The 20,517-nt window shown below is 30.7% G+C and overlaps 2 protein-coding genes across 2 annotated transcripts; both read left to right on the top strand.

The window, feature by feature from the left end:
• The first annotated feature begins 9,756 nt into the window (after nucleotides 1-9,756).
• Nucleotides 9,757-11,419, top strand: LOC145575383 (protein FAR1-RELATED SEQUENCE 5-like). Its single transcript, XM_081633261.1, has 4 exons — nucleotides 9,757-9,831; nucleotides 10,103-10,575; nucleotides 10,675-10,697; nucleotides 10,902-11,419. The coding sequence occupies exons 1-4, from the start codon at nucleotides 9,757-9,759 to the stop codon at nucleotides 11,417-11,419; spliced, it is 1,089 nt and encodes a 362-aa protein (XP_081489387.1).
• Nucleotides 11,420-11,695: 276 nt separating this feature from the next.
• LOC145575382 (protein FAR-RED IMPAIRED RESPONSE 1-like) lies at nucleotides 11,696-12,405 on the top strand. Its single transcript, XM_081633260.1, has 2 exons — nucleotides 11,696-11,738; nucleotides 11,843-12,405. The coding sequence occupies exons 1-2, from the start codon at nucleotides 11,696-11,698 to the stop codon at nucleotides 12,403-12,405; spliced, it is 606 nt and encodes a 201-aa protein (XP_081489386.1).
• Nucleotides 12,406-20,517: the final 8,112 nt, after the last annotated feature.

Below are 20,517 nucleotides of genomic sequence, written 5' to 3'. Positions count from 1 at the left end.
TAATACATCGTTGGAAAGCTCTTTGCAAGCCCCATCCAACTACACTATTATTGGACCCTTGCCGTGGACCAAACTAAACTGGATTGGCTGTTTTCATAAAATAGAGTTGTTTTTCGAAAATAGAAAGAAAGAATTTTTAATAAAACTAACCGCAACACTTGACCTTTCACACTTTCACCTCGTTCGATAATCATTCGACGCAAAAGGTATTCATCACTGGGTTTGGTTTTGGGGAGACACAAATGGGTGTCTACAACAGGTATTCACCAACATACCCAAATTTCATTGCCAACAAAAACATAAGATGTATATACCAAAAGATACAAAAATTTTAAGTCATTGCCAAAAAAAAAAAAATACAGTGTGACTATCAAAGGTAAATTGGTAGTCAATATACACAAAGATGCAAAAATTAAGAGGTCAACAAACTAGTAATCACCAAAATACCAAAAGGTCATTTCCAACATAAACATAAGATGTATATACCCAAATATACAAAGTTTCAAGTGAACAAACTACAGTTTTGATTTTCCAAACAGGTAGAGTAAAACTATTGTCATGTGCAAGATAATAGAATATACATTTTGTTGGAAACACAGAAAAAGCAACAACATATTAAGCCTTTTTTCTAAATTGAAAAACATATACCATAACAAAATAAAAAAATGCAAATTTGGACATGACAATAATCAGTTTATTTATTTTGAAAGGGGTAAATTTGGACATTATACTTTTTCAATCGACATGACAAATTATACTAACTCAATTAAAGATATGAACTATAAAAGTAACCTATAATCGGAACCGAAAAAAAAAATTGGAAATTTAAAAAAAAAACAAAATAAACAGAGTTAATTCATTCACTGTAAAACTACGGAATCTAATTCTAAACTGAAATGAAATCTAAATACACAATTTATGCATAAACTATACATCAAATCAATGGCGGCAATTCTATTAAACCTATAACAAATTTCACAAAAATGTGGTAATACCCATTTTTTGACAAAATTTTGTACATAATTTTGGTCTTTAGGTATAATCATGCCGTAAATTTTGTAAATGCAATAATTAACAAAATTAAAAACATAAAAAAACTAAAAAAGAATTTACATACCTTGTGCTCGAGTTTGAAGAAGGTTGAATGTGATTATGTGAATGGTGAAGATGGAGAGGTTTTAGTTGAGAAGAGTGGTTTTGGAAAATTGGGGATTGTGAATTGCGGTTTATGGGAGGAATACTTTTTTACCTTTTGTTTTAAATTTTTGACGGTTTTCTTTTGATTTTTTCTTTTGATTTATTTATTTTATTTTATTTTTTATTTTATTTTTCCCTCTAACCGAGGTGTGTGTATGTGGTTGGGGTAAGATGGAGTGCTTAAGTGGATGTGATAATGATGACATTAAATTTGTATTTTTTAAAATTTTTACATATAATTATATTGTTAGAAGATGTAACAAAAATCTAATTGAGGTTGTAATAATGTGACAATGCTTTCTAAAAAAATAATAATGTGACAATGCTAAATTGTATTTCCTATACTTTGCACTGTTAACAGGTAATATCATAGTACAATTTGTGTCAAAAACCTTTATACTGCAATCCGATTCCAATTCTACTTTTTTATGTCTTGTATAACTGTTCATAATTATTCCATATATTATATGCTAGTACCTATTTACTAAATAAACCCACAATGATTTGGGTAATTGTTAATGATATTACAGGTAAATACATAAAGATCACAAAATAATAAATTTGGTAATCTAAATTAGGTTTTACTTTTTTTTTTTTAATTTTTTTTAATATGCAAATACTTGACTACCACCAGTAATCTTAATACTCGTAGTATATACAAAGTATGGGTTACATGGAGTACAAAGCATTCAATAATTAGTTGAGGGTGACATATGTAGCATATGAGTGGTCATGTCATTGTTTTGTGCGACTTGTAATCATGTCAAGTATTGCCATCTATTAATGTGTTTTGTGGTAACAATAAAATTGATTTCATGGATTTGTAAAAAAATAACTTATGCTCAAGCATGCAATTGTACATATATCTTTTTTCCCGGTCTAAACTAATGCAATCAACTATGAAAATTTGTATCCAAACTAAAAAAGTTGTTAGAATTTGTAATGGGATCTTTTTTACTATAAGTAATCAATCACCAGATTTAACGACTTGAGGCAACATCTTATATAAAATACCTGCCATTATGCAATATCTTGTATAGAATACATGACATAATTATTCTACACTTTCAATGTTTAATATAGCTAAAAAACAATGTCAATAACTCTAATATATAAAAATACCATTTTCGTCAATGAACTATTTAATTTTATTTAATATATATAGAATACTTGCTATTATTCACTATAATTTCAATGTTGAATAGTTGCTATGAAACAAGGTTTTATTAAATATATGTCAGGTTACACTTTTTTTAGAAATGCTATTTTTTTGTTTTTTTTAATAAAAAAATATATAACAGTTAATAAATATAAATAAAAATAGTTAAAAAGTTTACAGTTTTTTTTTTTTTTGGTGGGAAGTTATTATTATTTTTTTTTTCTATTTTCGAAAAAAAAATTAACTACAACTTTCCTCATCCAAAAAAAAAAAAAAAAAAATTGTAAACGGTTACACTACAATACCACCACTTCAAAAATTATTAAAAAAATTAATTTAAAAAAAAAACAGTTACAATAAACTTATATATAAAGAGATTAAACTATGCAGCAACCTTCTTAATTTTACATAATTCTAGTACAATTCAACATATTTGGAAAATTGAGTTAAAAGAGGTTAATCAAGACATCATGGAGGAAGCTCAAGAAATTGTATGTTTTAGTTAATTTCAGTATTATTGGTGATTTTTAAAATTATTATTAAATACTTTACTAAATAAAAGATATTGTTACATAAATTTGTGACATAATTTTTTATTCAGTAAAGTTCGAATTTAATGCTAATTTTCTATATTTGATTCATTTATTAGAGCATATGTAAGAGGAGATCAAATGATTATGTCTTAAATTGACTCAAAATTTGTCTTATGTTTTTATTGATAATTTTTATTTTTATTTTTTATTTATTTTTTGTTTTTCTCATTTACTGTGGTTATTGTCATTAAAGTAATTTAAGTGAAGATGCATGAATTATTGTTTTCAAAATGTGTATTGACACACAAAGACTCTTGTAATTACTAATTTGGAATTTTTTTGTTGATGTTGACATAATTTACTTGACAGGATGTTCTTAACGAACGCAAAAGGCCATCAAACGATGAAGGATGCAACACATTACCTTTGAAAAAACAAAAGGGTAATGATGTTTCATGCCATGAGGACTGGATCTTAAGTAGAAAGAGGATAATCGATGAACGGAATGGACCAACAGACACTACAGTTTGCAACTGTCTACAGAATATAATGGAAGATAAAATGAGGGACCCTAAGTGGTCATTTCCTTCATTGCCAAAAGCATTGTACTTTCAATTGTGCACATTTCATGATGTGCAACCCATTAATCCAAAAAGGCCTTGTGTAGGCGGATTAAAGACTGTGATGGAGTTAATTTGGTAAAAAATGAGTGAAAAAAGGGTTACTCAATTAATGCTTGTTTGTCGAGAATGGAGTAGGGCAATACCTTTCTTTGCGAATGATTCTGGAGTGCGTCGTAGATGGACTTGGTTTAATGACAACCGTGATGAACACAAAATCAAGAGGCCAAAGCTTGATTACATCAGACTCATGAACTTACAACATGTACGTAACAAGTAGATGTTTTAGCCTTAATGTGACTTTATCTTTTATTAAGATAAAGTCTATAACTTTTTTATTCCATTGTTATTTTTAGTTATTAAATTAGAATTATTATCAGATAAAAACATAAAAAAATGTACATTATGTTATTACGAAAAAATAAGACATAGAATATAAATCAAATTGGTAAGGTAATTACCTATGTATATGTATATCAACACCAATAAACTGTAATATGAATGTGTTTGTAAGAGTATTCGTTCATCTTAAAATGTTTAACATGTATTATATGGATTAACTTACAAGTTGTTATGTCAATACCTATTTTTTTAACCAATTATTTAATGTATAAATTCCAACAATCAATATATTTATATTCATCCTTTGGGATGATTTCAGTTTTTCTATGACATGGTATAAACAGAAATGTAATTAATATGTGCGTACTATAATTATAAATTGTCATTGTATTCATTAACCATATTGAGCGCCTATAATTATGACCAATAGTGTATACCAAAAAAAAAAACATGTACATAAATATATTGTAAACATTTTTTAAATATCTTTTACAAGTACCATTATTTGATTTACCGATTTTATGATTATATGTTATTACCTTTTCAAAAAAATATGATATTCGAAATATATCCACAAAATAACATCATTATCTATATTGCTGTTTTTCGAATTTGATTCACCTTTACTATAATTTTGTACTAAGATATGATCTTTTAATATTTTATCAAAAGTAAAAGTATAACAGTTTACAATATTAATTTGGGAAGACAATTTTTCAAAATATAATGAACAATATAACCAACTTAATTTATATAACTTCTAGATTATTTATAGTAAATAAATTGAAAGATAAAATCTTTACAAAAAAATAGATGATAATGTACTCCTTAATTTTCGCCTAATGTAGTGATACATGGCACACTTTAAGGGATAACTACCGTAATTGTATTTTTTTCATTGAAAACAATCTTGACGAAAACTTTTTTATTCCATTGTTATTTTTAGTTATTAAATTAGAATTATATTAGATAACAACATAAAAAATGTACACTATGTTATTACGAAAAAAAATAAGACATAGATGACTAAAATTAAGTAGGTAATCCCTTATGTTTTTATATATCAACACCAATAATGAAAGATTTTAAAGAAATTACGTTTTATTGAATATAATAATAACATCAACCATAAAAAACCCTAATGGTTTTAACCGAAATAAAATAGGGTCATCATCAAATAAAAACATAATAACATAACCGATAATTAATGTGATTAAAAATAGCTAATCCGCCAACGTAAGATCAAAAAATTCAATATATTTTGTTATCTTGGGGACCTTTTCTGGACGTTTGGTGAATGAATCTACCGACTATGTTTCTTCATTTAACACAATATCATATAGCATTTCTACCACCTCAAGAACACGTTTTCCATTATCACTCAATGGCAACTTGTTGAACATGTATTGCTCTTTGTAGTAAGAGTTAAGCTCCAGTCGAAAGATAGTCTGAGAAAATTTTGCCACGGTTACATCATCAATCAAAGACTCGGCTTGTGTAACACCACAAACGATGATTAGTCTTTTCATAAATATCCGGAATTCGATTAAATCTTTTGCATGAATTACATCATCACCTAATATTCCGGGAAGAGGCCCATCTTTCGGGTATTCATCGTAGGGCATTCCGTTATCCATACGATACACCGTAACTTCATCGGCAACAATCATTTCAACCATAGGTAATTGCCCACAGGCAAGCAATATGTCACTTACCCTTTTTCCCCAATACAATAAAGTAAATGAGAAATAAATAACCTAAATTCAAATATGTCAAACTCATGATCAAAGACTACTTCTGGACTAGGAGGCATTTCTGAAGAAAATGAAATGATAAAGAGAAATTTTGGAAATGTTCACTAAAAGAGAAAATGTGTTGAGTGAATAACTGTGATGCTTTGAATTGGTGATTTTGCTACGTATATAAAGCATAAATATGGCACCAAAATGACTAATTTTCACACCATTTTTTGGCGCCAAAATCTGTTAACCGATTTCATTCCATAGATTAACTGATTCAATATTAGATTGCTTTCAGTTTAAACGGAATACAACCAAGAGAAAAAATAAAAGAAAGTAATAGTTAGTAATGTAAATTTCGTAATAAAATAACTAATCATATTTATAACTTTATTTTTTGACTTCAACATGAATTTGAAGGACTAAAAAAAACATAAATGGCTGTATATCAAAAAATTATAAAATATACCAGATAACCCACGAAACACCTAAACAAATATAATAGGTTATAACGTAAACTGTAGTTGGACAGTACATAATTTCTTGAATACAACATTGTTTTGAGTTATTAATTGTATTTCAGGTTATTAATTATTTAAATATACAACATTGTTTTGATGTATTAATTGTATTTCAGGTTACATTATGTCGGTAATTACCAAGTACATTACAGATTAATACCGATCAATTAATTTTCATGTTATTCAGCTGTCTTCAAAAACTTAAAACTAAACAAACGAGCTTATATAAAAATAAGTTTTGGTTGCTCCTTGGGATCTTTGTTTAAAAAAAAAATTAAAAAATAAAAATAAAACTCGATTTTGAACATGAATAAACAGATAGCAAATGAATAAATGATACAAAATAAATGTAGGAAATATATTATATACAAAATTATAATGTGAATTTATTCTGTTTGTGTAATTAGAGCTGTCAAAAACTGACCCGACCCGAAATACCGACCCTAACCTGACCTATTAACGACCCATCTGAATCCGAAAAAAATGGTGACCCGAACCTGACCTGAAACCAACTCTAGACCCGAGTTGACCCGAGTATTTGAGACCCGAACCCGAACATTAACCGACCTAGAGACGACCCGACCCGAATGTAACCCGTAACTTATTGACCTGAACCGAACCCGACCTGAACTGAAATTGACCCAAACCCGTTTTAACCCGTCAAAACCCGAATTCAAATCGACCTGTTCCTAACCCGACCTGTTCTTAACCCGACCCGAATTTAACCTGACATGCTACAAACCCGACTCGAATTTCAACCCGACCTATTACAAACCCGACTCGAATCAACCCGACTTGTTATTGACCCGACCCAAATTCAACCCGACTTGTTATTGAATCAAAATGTATAGGTCGTTATCTCTTGTTGGTATTGGAACGGAAATTGAATCCTAAATCTATTCCTTCAATATTTCACTTTGAATTTTAAGAGGTTAATTTCACAAAATGTTTTTAGGGACGAATTTCAGGGACGAAACATGTTTTCCGCAAATTATTGACTTGAATCGAACCCGACTCGAACCCGAGAATGACCCGACTTGATTATAACCCGCAAATTATTGACTTGAACCTGAGAATGACCCGACCTGATTATAACCCGTAAATAATTAACTTGAACCGAACCCGACTCGAACCCGAGAACGACCCTAACTCGTTTAAACCCGTAAAGACCCGAATTAAACCCGACATATTTTTCACCCGACCCGAATGTAACCCGACCTTTTACTAACCCGACCCAAACCCGATAAGATGTATGACCCGACGTGACCCGACTCAAGCATGACCCAACCCGAACCTGACCCACATATGTTATGACATTAACCCGTATTGACCCGACCCACACTAACCCGACCCGTTTACCCGAATTGACAGCTCTATGTGTAATTTTAATTATGAAAATCGGTTATTAGTAAATCAATTTATTCTATTTTATTTCATATCAATCTGATATTTGACTAATTCATGTTTGGAGGGAAATTAGTCTTCACATTGTGGCGCCAAATTTTGGTGGGAAAATTCGTGCAAGTTGGCGCCAATTTAGTGGTATATATAATATATTCATAGCAAATTAACCACTTTAAAGCATCATAATCTCGCAATCGAATTCCATTTTCATACTCTTTTCCAAGCTTTAAATTTGTCTTTTTAAACCCCTGATCTTTTCAATATATTCAGAAATGGCTCCTAATCCAGATGTAGTCTTTGATCATTTGTTTGACATTATTCATTTTAGTTTATTTATTTCCCACTTACTTTATAGTATTGGGGAAAAAAAAGTTAGGGACACATTGCATGCTTGTGGGCAATTACCTACAGTTGAAATGGTTTTTGACGATGAAGTTACAGTCTATCGTATGGTTAATTGGTTGCCATACGATGACAATCCGGTTGGTGGGCCTCCTTTAGGAATACTAGGTGATGCTGTCAGCCAAGACAGAGATTTCACCCAATTTAGAATATTTATGAAACGACTAATTGTTGGTCAGCTAGAGTTTCTTAAAAAAATCTTTCATCTTGAGCGCAATTCCTACTACAGAGAACATTTTATGTTCGAATACATGCCAGTGAATGAGAACGGAAAGCGTGTTCTAGAGGTTACTGAAATGCTTGATGATTTGGTTTCAAATGAAGAAACATGGACACCTACATCCTTCACCAAGTGTCCTGAAAAAATCCCCAAGATAACAAAATTTATTGACTTTGTTGATTTCACGTTGGAGGAATAGATGTTATTTTCGAATTTAGTTATCTTTTAAATTTTTTGTGATTTTAATTTCATTAGGGTTTTAAAGTTTATGTAATTTTATGATTCTATAATAAATTAATTTCACTAAATATTGGTGATAACCAAAATATATATGTGTTATTACCTACATTATTGTATAACATAGTTGTAATTTTTTGTTTTGTTTTTTTTTTTTTGGTCTGACCAGACAATTACTACTATGTTAATTATATGCATAATAGTTACTTAGTTGGAAAAAAATTGTTTACCTTTATATCAGTCAAATTTGAAATATAACAAAATTAAGTATAAACAAATATAAAACTAACAAAAAATTAGAATATTTAAAGACTCAAAATTCGTAAGCATTCGACCGTTTGAGAAAGTTTTTGATACGTATTCACATTTAACAAGCAATGATTTCTAAGCATTCGACCGTTTGAGAAAGTTTTTGATACGTATTGATGTGAGCAGTTCTGATTTTGCGATAATTAAGGATTTATGACTTATCAAACCGCTTTTTAGAATTTTAAGATTTTAAAATATGCGATCCTAATTGTAAGGTAACAAAATTAAGAAGGTTATCACTATAACATGCGATATATTAGGAGGCATGATCAAAAGAAATACGGTAATTGTGTACTTCCTTATCTTTTATTCTCTTTTTTAATTCCATGTCTTTTTTCAATAATAGTTATTTGCATATATATTGGTGATGGCCAGCCTTTTTATATGTAATTACATAAAAAAATGCGTAACATAGTTTATCTAGTTATGTTATTTTTATGCTTAATAGTTATGAATAAAATTGTTTTCCTTTATATCAGTCAAATTTAAAAGATAATAAAAGTAAGTATGAACAAATATAAAAAAAAAACAAAGGAAACAAAATATCTTAAGCAATATGTTATGTGGTAACGTTTTTCCTTTCATTGTGAACTTGTCCTTTTTTATTTTATTGGCGTTAACCTAAGTATATATATTCTATTTGATACGTAGTCGGGGATATGGTTAGTTCTTATTATGCGAAAATTAAGGAGTCATGACTTATCAAACAGTTTTAGTTTTTTTTTTTTTTTTTTTTTTTTTGGAGATTCTATAATATTATTTCCTAATTTTTAGGTAACAAAACTAAGAAGGTTAACACCATAACATGCGATATATTAGGATTTATGCTCAAAATAAATAAGGTAACTTTGTAATTCCATATCTTTAATTCCACGACTTAACAAACAAAAGATTTTGCAACAATCTTTTTAAAATAAACTAAAATTGTTAAATATTTTTTGAATATATATATATATATATATATATATATATATATATATATATTATATATTAAACATAATATCTAAACAGTTTTTTCTTCGTTTTACCAGAGATTATATTTTATTTTTCAACTAAAGGGTTTATTTATTCAAATGGAGTCGGGAGGAGAAGAAGTTGTTGATACGCAGATTAATAATTTAAACCAAAGTGATTGCTTTGAACCTGAGGTTGGTGACATTACAACATTTTTTGAATGTTTGTTTGTTACACGAAAAAATTTATATAAGTATTAAAATCTTTGTTATAACTTTTTAGATTTTAATGATGTAATTCTTATTAAATGTTTTTTGACATGACTCATATGACAAGCTCAATAATCAAGCGGAAACTGAGGACCATGGAGAGGTAGTATGTTATTTAATTTGATTGGTATTATAATTATCTCTTATGGGACATTACCTATAACTGTCACATTTCCAAATCTTTCATTTGATACAGGACAGTGACAACGGAGATAGAAGTGATGTAGACACGGACACCGATACTGATGAGATTCCTGCAAGTTTTCTAGATCCTGACGTTTGGGAAAAACTTGGGACTAAGCTAGAAGACTTTACAATAGCAGAAATGAAACAATTATCCTTTAGAAGCCACCGCACTTGCATTCAATTTTATAGGATGTACGCTAAGGTTAAAGGTTTTGGAATCCGTTGCAAGCATACAACAACAAGAAAAATTGACGGTCATCCAACTTCCCAAAAGCTTTGGTGTATTAGGGAGGGGTTTCGAGAAGCGAAACACTTGAATAGACCTGATAGGAAGCGTAGGGAAAAGGCAGTAACACGCTGCGGTTGCAAAGCATCAATCAATTTTAAATGGGATCACAGATCCGATTCATGGTACGTGAAGGATTTTGTAGCTAAGCACAATGTGCATGACCTGATTCCCATGAATCAGATGTATTTCGAAAGGTTAGTTTTTGAAAATATTTTAAACCATTAAAAACTGTTATATACATGTGTGATATTGTAAATTATTTATAATTTATTGTGTGTTTAAATTTATGACAGGAGCCATAGAGAAGTAACCGAAGGTGATTAGATTCGTATTAAAGCCTTAATTAACTCTGGAGTGAAACCGTCCATCACAATGAGGAATTTGGCACAAAGTGCTGGGGGGATACGTGAAGTAGGATTCCTAAAGAAAGACTTGTACAACACATGCGAGAAGTTCAAAAGAGAATAAATAAAGGACAGAGATACAGAAACTTTGTTGGCTTATTTACTTGGAAAAACAGCCTCAGACCCTTCTTTTTTTCTTAGATACACACGAGATGAAGATAATGGGATAGACAAAATGTTTTGGTGTGATGGAATATGCCAGGGAGATTACAAGGCTTTTGGGAAGGTAATAGCGTTTGACACGACTTACAAAGTCAACGCATACCAGAAACCATTCGTTGTTGTCGTTGGAGTAAATCATCATAGGAAAACCGTACCCTTAGGTGTTGCTTTGATTGCAAACAAAAAAATAGACACATACGAATGGGTGCTACAACAATTACTTGAGGCTGGTGGCAATGTTGCTCCATATACTGTTCTCACAAATGGGGACAAGGCCATGGCTAGCGCTATTAAGACTGTTTTCCCACATGCGCATCAGAGGTTATTTCTGTGGCATCTTATGCGCAACATCGAGGGCCACACAAACAAACGGTTTTGCAGTGGTTTTATGAAATGTGTAGACGGTGTTCGTACACCAGCTGAGTTTGAAGAGGCTTGGGAAGACTTAATGAAAGCATATGATGCAGTGTGAGATAAAAAGTGGACACAAGATGTGTACAATGGAAAGGAAAAATGGGCGGAGGCTTTTATGGTGGGACAATTTTATGTAGGCAAGTACATTCATTTATTAATGTAATTACATATATTTATTTTTATCATTGCATATTATACTTACAAAGCGCTTACTAAGTTTAAATAGTGTTTGGTCATTACCTATATCACCCAAATAACACTTTGGTTATATGTATTCATTTGAATACGTTAATAAAAATTAAATCCTGTATTGAATGTAATCTACAATACAGTGATGTGTCATTACATTTCAGAGTGTCAGATTAATATTGAAAGAGGTAATCATTAGTAAACCTAAGTGTTATTCCAAATCTTTATTTGTAAACGAAAATATATGTGATTTATTTCATTAAAGTATTGGTTAATACACATGTGTACGCAGGCATGAGAAGCACTCAAAGATGTGAGTCCATGAATAGTACATTGAAAACAGTCATAACATCAAAAATAATGTTGTACCGTTTTGTGGAGTTGTATGACCAAGTCCTTGAGCATATACGATTTGAAGAAGATAAAGATGATTACATCTCCACACATACATTTCTAGTAATCACTGGGGTGTTTCTTGAAATAAAGACACAAGCAGCACGAACCTACACAAGGAACGTGTACCTTTTGTTTTTGAAGGAACTAAGTTTTGAATCAGGACACATTGTGACCAAGATTAAAGAAGAAAAAGGGCATCGTGATGGGGCTTCAACCACTTTTTGGTTAAACGACTGTGTGAACAAATATTGCAATTACGTTGTGTGTTACAACAAGAAACTGCAACAAATGTTTTGTTGTTGTATGAAGTACAACTCCATTGGTTTACCATGTCGACATATGTTTGCAGTAATGAAGTATAAAGGAATGGTTAAGATACCAGCTGGTTGTATTCTTCGTAGGTGGACAATCAGAGCTAAGTTACATCTAAAGAACTTACTCAAGGAGCATGATTTTTAGAAGAGAAACGACCAGGTATCAGCAAATGGACGTTATGCATTCCTAACTGGATTAAGTGCACAACTATGTAGAATGGTTTCTTCATCGTATGATCGATCAACTTAGGTAAGAGACAAGTTAGCAAAAATGCTCTTGGAAATAGAAAATGAGAAAATAAATCCCAAGGAAAAGGACATTATAAAAGAAGAAAAGGTTAAAAAAGGAAAAGGCAGGGGTAGACCCAAAAAGAGCGAAGTCAAAACCACTAGGAATGGAGATATGTTCCAGGGGGTTCATGATATTGGACGGGATGTTCATGATATCACTCACGTGGTTAGTAAAGTTCCTACAACATCTGAAACAAACACGACACCTGTCATCAAAAGCGGTGGTTTCGTTGAGCTATTAAAAAACTTCCTGCCAAGGACATACAATACTGGCAATGCAGCAAACGCGACCGATTGATATGAAGTCAGCGCATTTGAAAAGTTTCCCACCATCTTTGATTGGGACCCAAATACTGATTTTTAGATGCCATAGTTCGTTTTGATTTTGAATTAAGACTTTTTTTAGTTGTTGAATAAGTTATTGAGGTTTATATTGTAATCCAATGACATAGGGTCTTAACCTTTTTATATATATGATATTGCATACTCTTTGGCATTGACAGTAAATCAGGTACTTTTGGATGCTAATATTTATATTTCTAATATTTGAATACCTTATACAGCACAGGACTCTTTGGCATTGACATTAAAACGTATATGTTATAACCTTATCATGTTTATTTCATTTTTTTTGAATAACTATTTCTTGTCAACCTTTTTTTATATTTTCTTGGCAATGACTGATATATGTATTTGAAATTACCTATGTGTTTCAATGAAAGTTTTTCCATTATATTTTTATTTCTTTAGAAACCACAGGTTTAGTTTAAATTAAGTAGTGTATGAAAGTTTTTGAAAAAAAAAATTTATTTTATGAAATTGAATATGTACGTAAAATTTGACATAAAATTATTGAAAAATCTTATTTGTTGAGGGTTTATTTATATTGAGTACTCATTGGCATTAACAGTAACTTTGATATGTTATTTCCTTATCATCTTTATTTTATATTTATTCCGTAACGCAGTAGTCTTACAAACCTTATTTTTTTATTTTATTCGCAATAATGGCTGATATATGTATTTTGGATTACCTATGTTTTCACTGAAAGTTGTTCCTTTTTTTTTAATTTTTTTTTTGTAAAGCACAGGTTTAGTTAAAATTAAATATTATATGAAATTATTTCAAAAATAAAAATATAAAAAATAATATTATATGAAATTGAATGCTCATTGAAGAATCTTATTTGTTGTGGGTTTATTTATAATTGAACGCTCATTGACATTAACATTAAAATTTATATGTTATTACCTTAACATCTTTATTTCATATGTATTTCGTAATGTAGTACTATTTCAACCCTTTTTTTTCCTTGGAAATGAATGATATATGTATTATGGATTACCTATTTTTGCACCGAAAATTTTTCCATTTTCTTTTTATTTTTTATAAAGCACAGGTATAGTTAAAATTAAGTATTATATGAAAATCTATGGAAAAAAATTAGTATTATATGAAATTCAATACTTACTTAATATTTGAAATAAAAATATTGAAGGTTCTTTATATTTTGATAATGTTTCCAAAAAAACAAAAAAAAAAAAAAAAAATAACAACAAAATCCTTTAAAAAAAAAGAAAAGAAAATAAAAAGATTGAAGTGCACAAATACACAACAGTGTTCCGGATTTTGCGTGTTTGCAGTTGCCAAAGTAAAAAAAAAAAAATAATAATTAAATCAAACAAAATTTACAACCGTCAATATCAAAAATTTACCTTTTGTGAAATGATCTTATATTCATATTTTGTAAAAAGGTCGGTTACTATTCACTCCCTTTTATCTCTCTCCATTAATGTCTTTCTCTCTCTAGCCTTTCCTCTAGAAATACACAACATCAAACTCCAAGCTAAACATGGTGAAGAAGGCGGTGATTGCGACGGCAAGAGCAACTAAGGAACTACAGTCGTATACATTGTAAGTCACATTGACTAATTTAATTTTAATTTTGTGCATAGATTTTAAGAAAATTCGTGTAATGTGTATCTTCTTTTTTTGTTTTTTTTTTTATATAATTTGTATAAATTAGAATAATTTACCATGCACTTGTTATGTTTGTAGTTTAGAATAATTCTAATTACCACAATTTGAGCGTATGTTTGTAGTTTTTGTCATGACTGCCCTAATATGCCCAAGCGTGGAGGAAAAGCCAAAGAAGGGATGGCTTCATCTTGTTGTTGAAGTTGATTGTATAAGGCATTGGAATTTCGCAAAGTTTCTGCTAGATAGTTTGGTTGAAGCTATAGCAGAATTCAAGTCCCAGGCGACACCTACAAATTTGGGAGGCTGTTCCTTGTTCTTGATGGTAAGCTACTTTTAATTTTGAAATTTATCTTTATCATACTTTTGACAATTCAAAAAAAAACCAAATGTTCTGTTTCGCACCTAATGTCTACTTAGGTTATATCAATTAATATAGTTAATGATTACATAAGTAATTATAGCTGTAATGTCTTGTATTTTATAGGTTAGGTAATGAAAAATGATAAATCTATTGATTACCAAAAATATATTTTGCTTTCGTTCCCACTATATCATGTAATCTCTGTATAAATGTATTGACATAATATTATATTGGTGATTACCTATGCCCTGCATGAACTATTCTTTATGTACACACTGATGTTGTAGTTGTTGTTTCAAAGTAAATATAGCTTTAATGTAATGTATTTTATGTTTTAGGTAATGACATACACAACTTTTTTTTTTATTACTAGTAACACAATGTTTGTAAATCTTACTCTATAATGGATTCTCTATGTGCATGTATTAACATAAGTTGTTTTTAAGGATTACTTGTGCACTGTATAAAATGTGTATAAGATGATTACCAAAGTGAATATAAATGTAATGTCCTGTAATCTACAGTTTAGGTAATGACACTAGATGAATTCAGTGATGACTAATAACATAATGTCTATAAATCCCTTTATATCAGGTATACTCTATATGCATGTATTGACATAATATGTTTGTGGGGATTACCTGTGCACTGCATAAAATAATCTTTGTGTACACACTTTGTATTGACATAATATTCAATCTCCATTATTACTTGTGCACTGTATAAAATGTTTTTCTGTGTACACACTTATGTTGTAGTTGATGATTACCAAAGTAAATATAGCTTTAATGTCCTATATTTAACGTTTTAGGTAATGACACTTGATGAATTTAGTGATTACCAGTAACATATTGTCTGTAAATCCTATTCAATCATGTAATTTCTGAAAGCATGTATTGACATAATATCTTTTTGGGATTACCTATTAACATAATAAAATATGTCTTGTGTAAACCCCTACTCAAAGTTTCATTGTTATTCGTGATGCAGGCAATATTTTGTGAGTTTTCCCCTAGAGATGGACTGTATAACATTTGGAAGTATGATTTACCTCGGACTAGGGACTGGAGTGATGCGAACATGAAGAATTTGCATGACTTAATCAACGGTTTGAAGGATGACTACAAGACAAGTAAAGTAAGTGCTAATATGTTTGTTTATAATATGTCTTGTGTATAATGTAAACTGATATTTGTGTGCAATGCAGTTAATGGGGGTGATTGACAATGTGCAATGCAGTTAATGGGGGTGATTGACAAGGAAAAAGCACAACTTGTTGGAAAGGCTCCACCACCATTTCAAGAGATGGTCGAGAAGAGGTTTAACTTAATTCAGGATAAGATTGATGATGGGGTTCAGCCACGAATCAAATGTGGAGGCTGTTGGGGAGTTATTTAGCAGACTTGCCGTCGGCAGCAAGCGAAGAAACTGTTGATGAACCGAAGTTGAAAAACAAAGGTAGGAGGAAAGGAAAAATTGCACAAAAGGATAGTGGTAGTGATTATGAAGATGAGAGTGATACTGGTGAGGGTGATTATGCAGATCATGATGAAAGTGAGGAAGAAGAAAAACCAAATAAAAAGGCAAGGGGAAGAAGGCCATGAAGGAGGCAGTAGAGGATGAGAGTGAGGAAGAAGAAAAACTAAAAAAAAAAAAAGGTAAGGGGCAGAAGGCCGTGAAGGAGGTAGATGAAGAAAATGAAGAAGAGGAGCTGAGGAGACTGAAGAGGAGGCTAAAAAAACAAAGACTGTGTTGAAAGGAAGGAAGAAGAAAAATGTTAAGGAAGTTCAAGAAAAAGTGACTGAAAAAAAGGGGAAGGGGAGAAAGAGAACACTGTATGAAGACAATGAAGTTGAGGAAGAAAAAACAAAGAAAAAATCAAAGAGTGTTGTAGACACCCAAATGTGTCTCCCCAAAACCAAACCCAGTGATGAATACCTTTTGCGTCGAATGATTATCGAATCAGGTGAAAGTGTGAAAAGTCAAGTGTTGCGGTTAGTTTTTATTAAAATTCTTTCTTTCTGATTTAGAAAACAACTCTATTTTATGAAAACAGCCAATCCAGTTTAGTTTGGTCCACGACAAGGGTACAATAATAGTGTAGTTGGATGGGGCTTGCAAAGAGCTTTCCAACGATATATTATAAGCCCAATTCCGATGAATAATGAGGAAGTTATGGCCAAAATACTAAACTGGGCCCGGTTTGATCTTTACTTGCGGCCCAATGATCTAGGGGAGAGCCCAATATTAATTATTATTCCTAAAGTTATTAGAATTAATTATAGTCTTCTAGAATTCTCTAGAGGGTTCTCTTTGATCCTAATAGAATTAGAATTAATAATTATATTTTGATAAAGTTTTATTTGGAATAAAATATTATTTTATGAAAGATACGATTTCAGTTTCATACGGACTTTACAAATCGATTTTGATTCATATGTGGACTCCATGTTGAAAGCGCGTAGAAATCCAGGTTGTCGCCACGCGACAGACTTGTCGCTACGCGACAGACCCTGTCGCCTGGCGACAAGGTCGGTTTTGCAGCGACAGAGTGGAATTTTATTCCTTATCAAATTCTACTTATTTTCGGACTGTTTTCTTATAAATAGGGTCCTAAACCTCCGTTTTTATTCATCAACAATTAACAATTCACAATTCTCAATTATCATCTACAACAATCATCATCTCTCTAAAGCTAGAAGCTTTCTCTCTCTATTCTTTTTTCTAAACCTTCCCTCAAACACAATTCCTCATACATTAGCACTAGACACACCTAGCCGAGTTCGAAGTTGCCTTCGCCCTAGACGTGAAGGGTTATAATTTCTGAGGGTTTGGTCCCTAATCTTTTAATCTTTATTTAATTTGATTGTTTGATTTTATATTTTCCTTGAAGTTACTAACGCGTGTATTTTGTTATTAGAAAGAGGTACAAGGCATAGAAGTAAGTACTTTAATTGTTTAATTGGTCTAATGATATATAAATCATGTTAAGATTGTTATTTTGGTTCCTAGTATCATGTTAGGATGCTTTCCTTAGTATGATATTTAGGGTGATTTGCTTATATCAATTATGATTTCTAGGATGCTTCCTCTTTTCTTTTCTAATAGCATGTTAGTATCATGTTAGAGCTAAAGCTTTGATCTTTATTGTTTAGTGACATGCTATGGTTTGTTATTAATCTTGTTAGTATCATGCCTAGGATCTTGCTATTAATATTATGCTTTAACATGATTATGATAATTATGATTATTATGATTGTTATCATGATTATGATTATTATGTTGCTTGATATATTTATATTGTTATTGCTTGATCACGCCCTCTTATGCATGTTTAAAGGGAATTTGTACTTGTAATCACGCTTAATAAGATAATTAATAATATTGTTTAGGCTAATATGATTATAATTCAAGTGATCACCAATAATAGTTTTATTTGTGCATTAAGTTCAATCAACATAGATAAACATGTTTAGGGTTAATCTGTTGATTGCATGCTAGTCAGAAAGCGTACATGAATACGAGAAGAATGAAGTAGAGGCCTATTATTAGGGCAGGTTCAATCTCTTTTAGGTTGGATTTGTACCTTCATCCCCGAACCCTATTTGGTTCAAGACCTTTTGGAGTTGACGATCTCATGGATCGTTAAGGGGTGTAATCTTCACCTTGTGAACGGTTTACAAGTTCTTAAAACTTGTTGGCGACTCTTTTGCTCTAGCTTCCTTTCCTTTGGACGCCACCATGCTTAAGTGTATGATCACAGTGGGGTTCAAGTTTGGGGTAATGCTTGAAATATTCCCTACAAGTGTGAAGGAGAAAAACACTGGGGAAATCGAGGAGAAATCTTCAAAGAAAAAACAGAAGGGGAAGAAGGATGACTAGAAGAAAGGAGAGAATTTTCCTGAAGTTGTACTGATGGAGAAGGGGAATGAAACAGAAAGCCTTGACTTGGTCATTTCTCGAGTAACCTCATCAATTGAAGATCCGAAAAAGGATTTTGCCATCGAGTCAGCAGTAGTAACTGACAAACCACTAGAAGAAGTGCTTGAAAAGGAGATTGAGAGCCACGATGTTGTTGAAGACAAATATGAGGGCAAAGCACTTGAGAAAGCGGAAGACCTTTTGGCTGGTGGAGAAGATGATGGCGCCAAGGACGGTGGAGCCGATGAAGGTCACGACACTGTGGAAGGTGGAGTTTCATCGACGGTTAAGCAACCAGAAGAAGTTCCACCTGCTGGCTCTACAAATGATGATGAGGCTGCTGATCAGTGAAGATGTTGATGTTACCCCTGTTGTTTTTTAGTTTGGCTTTATCATGTTGGAATTATGGTTATTACATATTATCGTTTGGCTGTTGTATGGACAACTTTATTATCGTTTTCGTTTTTTTTTAGATTACTAATTTGGCAAAAATAATTATTTCATATATGTTTTTAAATTTAACTTTTCCAAATAATGTGCACAATTAGTTTTAAAAACTTCGTTTTGTAAAGTATTTTATGTATTGCTTATAATTGCAACAAGACTTTACCTATTTTTATAGCTTATACCTTCTGTTGTGAACTTGTATTTTTTTTGTTGGAAAGGATATATTATTGTATATTTTCGACAATGAAATGCCTAAAATTAAAGTAGGATAATTCCAACACACTAAAATAGAATTTTTCTTTAACGTTTTCACTTTATAGATATTTTTATTAAATATAAACTTGTTTTTAATTTAGAAAAGGTCATATATTCATAATAGAAAATGTATTATGTATTGCTTATAATTGGAGCAGGACATTACCTATTTATAATTTATTCCTTTTTCTGTGAACATGCATTTTTTGTTTTTGGAAAGGATATTTTATTGTATATTTTATATAATGCAATGCCTAAAATTAAAGTAGGTCAATTCCAATAAACGAAAATTGAATTTTTTATTTAACGGCATTTACTATAATTTAGAAGAAGTCATTATAATATGATTTGCACATAATTGCAACAGGATATTACATGCTTACAATTAATACCTTCTGTTGTGAACTTGCATATGTGGTTTTATTACAAAGCATATTATATCGTATATTTTCTCTATTGTCATTCCTAAATCCAAAGTAGGACATATCTAATAAGCAAACAACTTGGGTTTTTCTCTTACTTTAACACTACATAGATATTCATTTGAATCTAAAATAGTTTTTAAATTTAGAAAAAGTCAAGGTTCATAATATTAATTATGTTATGTATTGCGCGTCACTAGAAAAGGACATGACCTATTGACAATTTATTCCTTCTGCTCTGAACTTTTAATTTTTTTTATTGTAAATGATATTGTATCGTATATTTTTAATGTAATGCCTAAAAGTAAAGTATGACATTTCCAATATAAGAACATTTTGAAAAGTGATTATTCATTATAGAAAATGTAAAACTGTATTGCGTAATATTGTAATAGGACATTATCTTTTATATGAATAAACCATAATTTTATTAGACTATCAGTGCTCTACCCATGAATAATTGTTACAACATCTACTTTGTTGAATTACGTTTATTGAGGGTTTTTTTTTTTTTTGTCAATTGAATAAAAATGGCATTGCATATTCAAATAAATGTTACAATAGTAGTAAAGACTTGAAT

Source organism: Chenopodium album, chromosome 13 (genome assembly GCF_948465745.1).
Source record: "Chenopodium album chromosome 13, dcCheAlbu1.1, whole genome shotgun sequence".
Taxonomy (NCBI): Eukaryota; Viridiplantae; Streptophyta; class Magnoliopsida; order Caryophyllales; family Amaranthaceae; genus Chenopodium; species Chenopodium album.
This window is presented reverse-complemented; position numbering and strand designations above follow the sequence as displayed.